This window comes from Amyelois transitella, chromosome 23 (genome assembly GCF_032362555.1).
Source record: "Amyelois transitella isolate CPQ chromosome 23, ilAmyTran1.1, whole genome shotgun sequence".
Classification (NCBI taxonomy): domain Eukaryota; kingdom Metazoa; phylum Arthropoda; class Insecta; order Lepidoptera; family Pyralidae; genus Amyelois; species Amyelois transitella.
This window is the reverse complement of record NC_083526.1, coordinates 5,855,569-5,866,471: the sequence shown is the minus strand read 5'-3', so window position 1 is coordinate 5,866,471 and position 10,903 is coordinate 5,855,569. Positions and strand designations below refer to the sequence as shown.

At 39.0% G+C, this 10,903-nt stretch overlaps 1 protein-coding gene across 1 annotated transcript in view; it reads right to left on the bottom strand.

Annotated features, from left to right (window-relative positions):
• Positions 1 to 443: 443 nt before the first annotated feature.
• Positions 444 to 10,903, bottom strand: part of LOC106130674 (probable sodium/potassium/calcium exchanger CG1090) — a 37,023-nt gene continuing 26,563 nt past the window's right edge. The window contains exons 7-16 of the mRNA XM_013329572.2: positions 8,311 to 8,488; positions 7,760 to 7,912; positions 6,346 to 6,443; positions 5,666 to 5,769; positions 4,352 to 4,495; positions 3,250 to 3,334; positions 2,586 to 2,750; positions 1,791 to 1,893; positions 1,127 to 1,257; positions 444 to 643 (exon numbers count right to left, since the gene is read on the bottom strand). Coding sequence (XP_013185026.1) covers positions 444 to 643; positions 1,127 to 1,257; positions 1,791 to 1,893; positions 2,586 to 2,750; positions 3,250 to 3,334; positions 4,352 to 4,495; positions 5,666 to 5,769; positions 6,346 to 6,443; positions 7,760 to 7,912; positions 8,311 to 8,488 — 1,361 coding nt within the window. The remainder of the gene's footprint in view (positions 644 to 1,126; positions 1,258 to 1,790; positions 1,894 to 2,585; positions 2,751 to 3,249; positions 3,335 to 4,351; positions 4,496 to 5,665; positions 5,770 to 6,345; positions 6,444 to 7,759; positions 7,913 to 8,310; positions 8,489 to 10,903) is intronic.

Genomic DNA, 10,903 nt, shown 5'->3' with positions numbered 1-10,903 from the left:
GATTCATAAAATTTTTCATAAATAAATGATAATTCTAATTTTATCGTCATTACGCTAAGGATATTGTGTCAATAACCTTGGCTTCATTATAATAGGAACGAGCCGTGTATGTTTCAAAAAGGCACGGAATTGAAACGTCAGAAAAACATTTAACATGAAAAAAATTACGATCGAATCGTCCCGTCCCTAATTCCAAATTATGTTAATAAACTAAACGCATTTATTTAAATTTTTACACGAATTAGAGACAAGATTATTATAAATTTTTTTTTATAAAAAAGTATACTGTGTAAATCACACGTAACATTATAAGTTTTTCCTATCAGAGACAAAAAAAAAAACAATATTTCGAAAAGCGAACTAAGCTAATCCCTTCGCATGTTCACTACGTCGCACAAACGCCATAAGCAACAACTGTTGTTGAACTAACTTGAACCTTATCTTTAATAGGCGGAGATGCAGTCTGGCTTGTTGAACTCGCCGAAGACGTTCAGCTCGTACAGACTTGCGAACGTGATGAAGAGTATGTACCACACCATCAGGACCGCTCCGTACTTGCGGTCCAGTTTCCAGCCGTTCGCGTGGGTGGCTACCACCAGGAACACCACAGTGGAGAATAAAGACAGGGTCGAGTAGATCAGACCTGTTGAGAAACAATCAATTTTAAAAACCAAAATACTTTACTTACTTTTTTTGGTTTATTATTAAGGTATGTTTAATAAAAAAAGGAAAACATGGTGAGGAGATTTGAACATTATATAATGTCCCAAAGTTGACTGAGGGTGTGACAAGGCTTCCTGGGTAGATAATGGCAGTCCAAATGAACCAGGCGAGCCTCAGGCAGACCAGTATATGAATAGTGACATTCCATTTTACAAGAGCCAGCTCACATCAATATAAGAGGGGGATATACCCACTTATTTCATAAGAGGGATGTACTTACCCTTACCGATTGACCGAGGGTGTAACATGGCTTCCTGGGTAGATAATGGCAGTCCAAATGAACCAGGCGAGCCTCAGGCAGACCAGCAAATGAATAGTGACAGCATTCCATTATACAAGAGCAAACTCACATCATTATAAGAGGGGGATATCCCCACTTATTTTATTAGAGGGATGAACTTACCCTTGCTGATGACATTGACATGGCTTCCAGGGTGGATGATGGCGGTCTGTATGAACCAGGGGAGCCCGAGGCAGACCAGGATGTCGAACACGTTGGACCCCACAGCATTAGATACAGCCATGTCACCGTACCTGAAGATATATAGAAATCATATTTACATACATACATATGGTCACGTCTATATCCCTTACGGTGTAGACAGAGCCAACAGTCTTGAAAAGACCACGAATGGCCACGTTCAGCTATTTAGCTTAATGATAGAATTGAGATTCAAATAGTGACAGGTTGCTAAAACATCGCCTAAAAAAGAATCCCAAGTTTGTAAGCCTATCTCTTAGTCGCCTTTTACGACATCCATGTGAAAGAGATGGAGTGGTCCTATTCTTTTTCGTATTGGTGCCGGGAACCACACCGCACAAAAAAAACATATTTATTTCACAGAAAATGAATCTTTGCGTAGGTACTCCTCCGTGAAAGAGGCATTGTTTGTATGTGAGTATAATATGAACATCTGAGATTCAGATCAATATGTCAACGATTATTTTTCACCTTTTGCTGACCGGTGATTGAATTTTGAAAAGCGATTGTGAGGTAACACTTAACCTCTGCACCGTTAAGTCATTGTCGAGCAAATGTTTGTTATTTTACTTTAAGTCACGCGTACCCTTCTTTGATGACGGCGAGTGATGACAGCGCGTCAGGAACTGACACCCCAGCCGCGACGAATGTCAGTCCCATAACCGTGTCCGGGATACCCAGGGTGTAACCTGATACAAATAGAAAACTATTTATTACTCGGGTTAAAGCCTTTAAAATTACATTAGAAAAACTGATGGTTTAATGAGCGTGTAGCGGGTGCGATGATTCGGCTCGACCGCCACCAAAGGGAAGATCTTCCGCCAGGCTGGGTGTTATGCCTGGGGAACCGCGGCTCCGACGATGTTGTGTCGGAGGTTGTATATATAGCTCCAATCCATGAAATCTTTGAAATCGCGATTTGGATTCCTCGCTACTATTGGCTGAGCGCGTCAATTTCTTCGCGATGATTGACAGTTGTCGTGTAATTGCATGTTGTGACGAGTGGCGTAGAGATGTCGCCACAAGCGTTTAAAGCGCATACTCATATTAACCTACCCAAAATTGTTAGCACAAGTTTTTTCTAACTTCTGTCTGTTCCAAAGTTAACATGTTTAAAATAGGAATTTATGTAGAACTAGGGACCGCCCGCGACTTCCGTCCGCGTGGAAGCAATCCTGCGGGAAGTTCGAGATAAAAAGTAGCCTATATGTCATTCTGGATCTTCAGCTACCTACATACCAAATTTCATCGTAATCAGTTCAGTAGTTTTTGCGTGAAAGATTAACAAACATCCATACTGACATCCTGACATATTCACCAACTTTATAATATCAGTAGGATAATGTATAAAAGGCAGGAGACGGTTGGCTGTAAAACTCACCGATGATGGTGATCATCCAGACCATGAAGTAGGAGTAGAAGGAGATCCAAAGCATGGAGATGATGAAGGTGATGGGGTACCAGCGGCCGCGGCAGTCGGGCATGGTGTGCCGGCACGCCCAGTGGACGGGGAACGCGACGTACCAACAGCACAGTTGGAACGGATCTGTGTACAGAACGAACACATACATTGTAGAAAGTATAGTTATAAAGTAAGTTATACGTACAGAAGATAGAAGGAGAAAAGATGAGAAAATAATCAGTTTAAAATGTCTATATTATTCAAAGTAAAAATGAAGAATATTTATTTGACAATAAAAAATATTTTGACATAATCTCCAACAAACAAAATCATGGCTGTCTCCTTTTCATCAGTTTTCTTGTTGTCTGGATATTGGCAGCATTATGTTTTAAGTCCATTGCAATGTCAAGCGAATGTTTTTTGTGTGTTCAATTATTATTCTACTTTAGACCTCAGTATGTTACAAACATGGCCGGACGCTTTAAGTAAGTTATTTTTCTCCACACAAAGATCAATGAATTTATTAAAGGAAATCTTTCAAGAAATTAACAATATTGGTTCGATACTAGGCAATATGCCTGGCCAGTGGTCAGCATTGATCCATTTCAAGTCGTACCTATTAGAATTATAAACGGTTACTTACTTGCGCCTATTGGTTTGACAAGTGGGTCGACAGCAGTCTCAGGGTTGTATTCCTTTGCCTTGTAGTAGGCGGGGGCGACTGGCTGCTTGAAAAAAAAAAGTCCTGTCGTTAAATTGATTAAATTAATATAAAGGCGGGAGGATGTTGTGAACTATTTTTATAACAACCTTTTTTGTATAATGTTTGCTTTTATTTTTTATGTCTGTCACTAATGTCAAATAAAAATTACCAATTCGACTGTTCACAAGTTTTTCTCATTTTTCATAAAAATAATCAATTTTATTTAATCTAATCATACAGTCCACCTTTTCACAAAAAAAAACCATGGGAAATCGTTGTTATTATAATTCTCTGGCCTCTGTGGCGCAGCGGTAGTACGCTTGTCTGTAACATCGGAGGTCCCAGGTTCGAATCTCGGCCAGGGCATGATGAGAAATGAACTTTTTCTGACTGGCCTGGGTCTTGGATGTTTATCTATATAAGTATTTATTATAAAATGTAGTATCGTTAAGTTAGTATCTCGTAACACAAGTCTCGAACTTACTTCGAGGCTAACTCAATCAGTGTACATAATTTGTCCCGTATATATTTATATTTAATTGACAGGATTTAAATTTAACATTGTAGGTCGAGCGATCTCTTCCAGTTAACCTGTAAATGATGTATAAAAATTCACCCAGAGAAAAGATTAGCAGGTGGCACTGAGTTAACTTGTAGCCTATTGTCAATATACCTAGATAAACATACCTAAGTTAAATCACATGCCTAAAATGAACACTGAATCGAAGCTAAAAGTGAGAAGTTACGAACAAAGATAAGGGAACCTTCATATCCTTATTCACTTCGTTGGTGGTTGTTGAATAAGAAAAGAATAGGACCACTCCATCTCTTTCCCATGGATGTCGTAAAAGTCGACTAAGGGATAGGCTTATAAACTTGGGATTATTTTTTAGGCGATAGGCTAGCAACCTGCCACTATTTGAATCTCAATTCTATCATTAAGCCAAATAGCTGAACGTGGCCATTCGGTCTTTTCAAGACTATTGGCTCTGTCTGCCCCGCAAGGTATATAGACGTGACCATATGTATGTTTGTATCAAACCTGTGTTTGTTGAGGAGCAGGTTGTTGTTGAGCTTGCGGCGACTGTACCGTCTGCTGTGGAGGTTGCTGTTGCTGTTGCTGTACCGGCTGCTGGCTGTAGTCTCCCCAGCCTGTCGATGCTGGCGCTTGCTGTGTTTGTGGTTGCTGAGAAAAAAAAATATAAATTTTATTTACCTATTTTCCATTCATACATTTATATAATTACGTTTATATTATTAGTATACCTCTAGGTTTGGAGAGATGTACTAATTAAACAGAGTAGTGGTTTTTGAAATAACGGAGCACTTGGTAGAATAAAAGATATTTTATTTTTTAAGATATATATAGGATGAGAGGCAGAGACATGACATGTATAATAAAACAAAATCTATCATAAAATAGAATTAAATCAAAGATGAATTTAGAAGAAGAAAAAACATCTTACACTCTAAAGAGGTTTGTCTCTTCAACATATATCCCTTGTGGGGTAGATAGAGCCAGCAGTCTTGACAGACTGATAGGCCGCGTTCAGCTGTTAGGCTTAATGATAGAATTGGGATTCAAATAGTGAAAGCCCATCGCCTAAAAAAGAATCCCAAGTTTATAAGTCTATCCCTTAGTGGCCTTTAATGACATCCAAGGGAAAGAGATGGTTCTATTCTTTTCATTTATTTATTTATTTAACATAAATTTATTAAAATGGTATGGGATATTATTTGAATAATATTCATGATAGAAAACCAATGATAGGTCTTCACATATAAACACACACTAAAAAGTCAATTATATCGAGTTGGAGCCAAACCAACAAAAATATAAGAAAATAGTTTACTGACAACTTATCATCATAATATTAAAAGAAAATTAACTATCCTGATCTCATTGTTAGTAATATTGGCAACACTGAAGTCTATGATTGACTATTTCTAAGTTATTGTTTGTCCGTGGTCTTTCTCTTCTCTGCCCAAGACTCAACATGGCGAAATGTGTTCTTACTCTATTTTGTAGTAACACAGTTAAATAATAAAGAATGACAGAACTACGACTTTTATTAAACAACTAGCGACCCGCCCCGGCTTCGCACGGGTGCAAAATTCGGAAAAAATTATACATAAAAACCTTCCTCTTGAATCACTCTACCTGTTACAAAAAACCGCATCAAAATCCGTTGCGTAATTTTAAAGATTTAAGCATACAGACAAAGAGACTAAAATAGCGAATTTGTTTTATACTATGTAGTGATTATAACACTCATATCTGACCAAAAGTTATCCATGAATTCGGCGGCATTATTTCGCTGTGTAAGGAGTCATAGTAAAACCATTCATCACTCACATCACTCCAAGCCTGGTCGGGATCCCACGTGGTGTTGGGGTCCCACGCCTGCGCTGGCTCGGCGTTGTAAGCCACGTTGTCGTAAGCACCATCCGGATTGTACGCTGTTAAAAGTATACATTTGTTACTTGTAGCGTTATTATTTAATAGATACATATAGTCACGTCTATATCCCTAGCGGGGTAGTCTGAGCCAACAATCATGAAAAGACTGATGGGCCACGATCTGCTATTGAGCTTAATGATAGAATTGAGAGTCCAATAGCGTCAGGTTGCTAAAAGAAGAATCCCAAGTTTATAAACCAATGCCTTATTCGCCTTTCTCCTTCCTTTAATTCCACTTTTTCCATTCACCAAAAAAAATCTGTTAAAATATACTGCGAGGTTAGTTGAATACATACATACGGGCACGTCTATATCCCTTGCGGGGTAGACAGAGCCAACAGCCTTGAAAAGACTGAATGGCCACGTTCAGCTATTTGGCTTAATGATACAATTGAGATTCAAATAGTGACAGGTTGCTAACCCATCGCCCAAAAAAGAATCCCAAGTTTGTAAGCCTATCCCTTAGTCGCTTTTTACGACATCCATGGGTAAGAGATGGAGTGGTCCTATTCTTTTTTTTTTTGTATTGGTGCCGGGAACCACACGGCACTGGTTAGTTAAATGTTGGTTTTTAACCTGTATTCTGCAATGGAGTCTCTTTGGTCTGCCCTTCCACTTGCGTGTACTGGCCTTCTGCGGCCGCCGCTGTCGCCGGGAGTTGGCCACCAGCGCTTCTGTAAGTCAATAAGTACACATTTAATGGTATTTTAGAGACGAGTAATAAAAGAGATACTTCTGGAGTGGCTGGGCATGCATTCAGGTATTCTCCAAAATGTAAAAGTATCCACAATTACATACATACATACATATGTTCACGTCTATATCCCTTGCGGGGTAGAGAGAGCCAACAGTCTTGAAAGGGCTGAATGGCCACGTTCAGCTATTTGGCTTAATGATAGAATTGAGATTCAAATAGTGACAGGTTGCTAGCCCATCGCCTAAAAAAGAATCCCAAGTTTGTAAGCCTATCCCTTAGTCGCCTTTTACGACATCCATGGGAAGAGATGGAGTGGTCCTATTCTTTTTTGTATTGGTGCCGGGAACCACACGGCTCCAAATTATAAATAACAAAGACGGACAAATAAAAGATAAAAATTTCGAACAGCGGCCTTCGAAGCTCGTCTCCGAAGATTCCAATGGAAAAGCAAAGATGAGACAGAGAGATAATGGTTTGATAAACATTCCATGGAATTTGTCTCAGTGGGAGGATCAAGGCGACCACGATCCGGGAATAGAAACATCACCAGAAGCGTTTGTCCTCTATAACCCTATACCAGAAGAACCTAACAAAGAGAAACATAACATAACATAAAATCACGCCTCTTTCCCGGAGGGGTAGGCAGAGACTACCTCTTTCCACTTGCCACGATCTCTGCATATTTCCTTCGCTTCATCCACATTCATAACTCTCTTCATGCAAGCTGGGAAAGAGAAACTTGTTTGTTTAGTTGAAAAAAATGCTGCAGTGCAGTTGGTTACCGCTTCTTCTGCACTGACGCCTTGGAAGCGGCAGTAAACTTAGTTTTAAGTAATTTATTTGACGTCAACCAATGTTGTTAAACTATACATTTTGACAATTATTAAGCGATATATAGTATCCTATAGTAATGAATAAAAATTTTGGACGCTTACGGAATTTTGTATTTAAGTAAATAAAAAAATATATTATATACTTAATATATATGTAAGTCAATTATAAATAATTATTACATATAATAAAACAGTTAATTACATATAATAAAACAGTAAAAATAATTTGTCTGTACATTTAGTATTTTTGACTGACTGTTCTCGTCAGCGAGATTTGAGTGCAATGTTGATATAAAATAAGTATAAAAATTTGGTTTGCTTGCAAAAGCGGGACATTTTTGCTCTCGCTGTGGACAGCGGAACAGACAGCCTGAAAGCGGGACAATTCCGCCGAAAGCGGGACGTATGGTCACTTTATCTATGACCCTATACAAGAAGAATCTTACAAAGAGAAACTGACCTGTATGTAACCAAAGCCGCCTGTTCCTCCCTCGTGGGCAGCTTGAAGGGCATCTTGTACAGGATGGAGATGGCCCACTGCTCCAAGACCGTGTTGAACCTCAAAGCGATGCAGTATACGCCGTACATGATCAGCATGAACAGGGCTTCGGGCCTGGAATCACAAAGAGATTATAAGAAAACGCAAATACTGTTGGAGACGAGAGTTCGCTCTGGACTCATGATATCTGCCGCTTCATCCAGGGGCATCGGACATAATTTATTTTTTGGAATAGCTATGATGACACAAGCTGTTTTCTGGCATTTTTGTTGTCTATGTTTATTGATTAATTTTCATAAAGCGGCTACTGACGGATCAACATAATGAAAACATTAGAAGAAGTAATTAGTAAAACAAAATAAGGCTTACCAAGTGATGTACCCATTGAGGATCGTGATTAAAAAGAGCAGATGGCTTTGGCACGCATTATGTTCCATGTTGACAGTAACGAAGCAGTTTATAATACAGATAGATAAGAGAGATAGATAGAGAGATAATATAAGATAACTTACCAAGAAACGTAGCCGTTAGCAATGGTGCACAGCATGACCAAGATGGAGAGGGCGTAGAAGAAGCAATCTCTGCAAAGTGGCCACCAGTTGAGGTGGGAGACGGTGCCGGCGCAGAGGGCACACACAGATATCACGAACATTATGTTAAACACCGCTGAGCCGATGACGCCGGACACACCTAGAAACACAAAAACATACATACATATATTTAATCACGTCTATATCCCTTGCGGGGTAGACAGAGCCTACAGTCTTGTAAAGACTGATAGGCCACGTTCAGCTGTTTGGCTTTAAGATAGAATTGAGATTCAAATAGTGACAGGTTGCTAGCCCATCGCCTAAAAGAAGAATCCCAAGTTTATAAGCCTACCCCTTGGTCGCCTTTTACGACATCCATGGGAAAGAGATGAAGTGGTCCTATTCTTTTTTGTATTGGTGCAGGTAACCACACGGCACAAAAACAAAAACATCTTTTATAAAAAAAAGCGTAACCCGTATACCGTATAGTCATTCATTGCACATCTCACTAGAACAATACTTTTTTTTGGAGCTGAAGATCTTCCACATCCCAGGAGTTCTTGGGCTGTGTGAATGCAAAATTCAAAAAGTGGTTATAAAAAACGAAGGGTAACAACATTTTTAATATAATTTTTTGATATTTGAAATTTTTTTTTTTATAATTACCAGATCTTTATTATTGCAAATCTTTGGTTAGTTGATATTTTCTAACGTGACAGACAGTCTTCCATTTCAACTAGCAGATAAGCGTTAGAGTGACCGAACAATTCATACAAAACTCATTGAATTATTACAGTTATTGCTAGTCATAACAATTTAATAAACCATCGTTACACTGGCTCAAACTAATATAATGCAGCGTTAACAATGTAAAATCTGGGTAAAGTCATAAAACTGAACCGGGTTTACAATCGGGTTACAATTGAGAATTTATTACGTTTCGTCACATCGCAACTTAACGAGGGCATTAAATCTTGAGAGCGCTCAATCGATTCAGTAATAAGGGCTTCTCGACTCGACTATAAAAACCTGACAGTATAAATGTGGAGGGTCATCGAGGAGGCGGGAAATTAGATTAATAAGCCCTTGTTTTATTGTGAGCTGTTATAAATCGATATATTTAAGTGATGGATCTTTGTCTAAAAAGAAAGAATAATATAATATTCGGGCGCTTTCTAGTTTCTTGTATAGATTATTATTACTACGAAATTTTGTGAAATAACATGTTCATGTAGTTACTGAAAACGCTGCAGTGTAGTTTGTAACGCCGCTTTTTTCTTTAGATTCGGAAGCACTAGTAACGTAAATCAAGTGGTTGTGTGAGTTATGTTTTCCATAAGAGTATCGGTGAGTATTCAGAGCAGGGATGTTACGGAGCTTCGACTCCGGTTGCGTTAAGTCGGAACTTTCGATAATTATTGCACCTTCAGTTCCGACTTCGGCTCCGACACTTTTAAATCGAAGGTTTTACTCGGAGGTCAAAGCTTAACATAGCGGCGGCGGCGGCCTGTGTCGACTGTTGTGAACAGGTTCATACATGATCCGTTATTGTGGTGGAAAGTGAATGGAAATACAAAATTCCAGCCGCTTCAATCAATTGCCCGCCATTATTTATCGTGTCCACCAGGCTCGGTAGCGAGCGAATAACTTTTTAGTGATGCTGGCCTTATTTACGACTCATTAAGAAATGGAATAGACTTTCTGATCCTTCCTCCGACTCCGATAAAGCAAATTTGAAAACTCCGACTCCGCCTTCTGTTCCGGTAAAACTACCTCCGTTACATCCCTGATTCAGAGATGCCCGCAATTTAGATGAGCGGATCTTTGTAGACCAGTTTTCAAGTTGAACAAAACCGCAACCCACATTGAAATCGGTACAATAGTTTTCGCACAAACATACAGACAAATATCCAAAAAAAACATGTCACTCAAATATATCGATTTTTCACCAATATCTCTCAAGTATTATTAGCTGAACACAGAGCCAACAGTCTTTTCAACACTGTTGGCTCTGTCTACCCTGCAGGGGATATAGACGTGATATGTGTATCTATCATTCAAGTAGTATATTTATTATAGGCCAGCTATCATGTTTGCAAGGTTTTATTTCTGAATAAATATTCTGGTCTGTATTTATTATCGGCGAGTTATCTACTATTAGATTGTATGCATATCTGAATTAGTATTCATACGTTTATATCAGACTGATCTACCAACTTTTGACCCACTGGTCCAAAAGGTGATCAGTAGGGTAGAACGAAAACTTTCCTTCATAAAGATTTTTTTTTCACCAATCCATCTCTTACCGATGGATATTATAAAGACGACCAACGGAAAAGACAAACAAAATTGAAATTCTTTTAGTCGACGGGCTAGCAACGTAGTCTTTCATTTTTGCGAGACTGTTAATTCTGTGTGATTTATAACATAACATAAAAATCACGCCTCTTTCCCGGAGGGCAAGGCAGAGACCGCCTCTTTCCACTTGCCACGATCACTGCATACTTCCATCGCTTCATCCACATTCATAACTCTCTTCATGCAAGCTCGGCGGTTTCGGGTACTTTTGACCTGA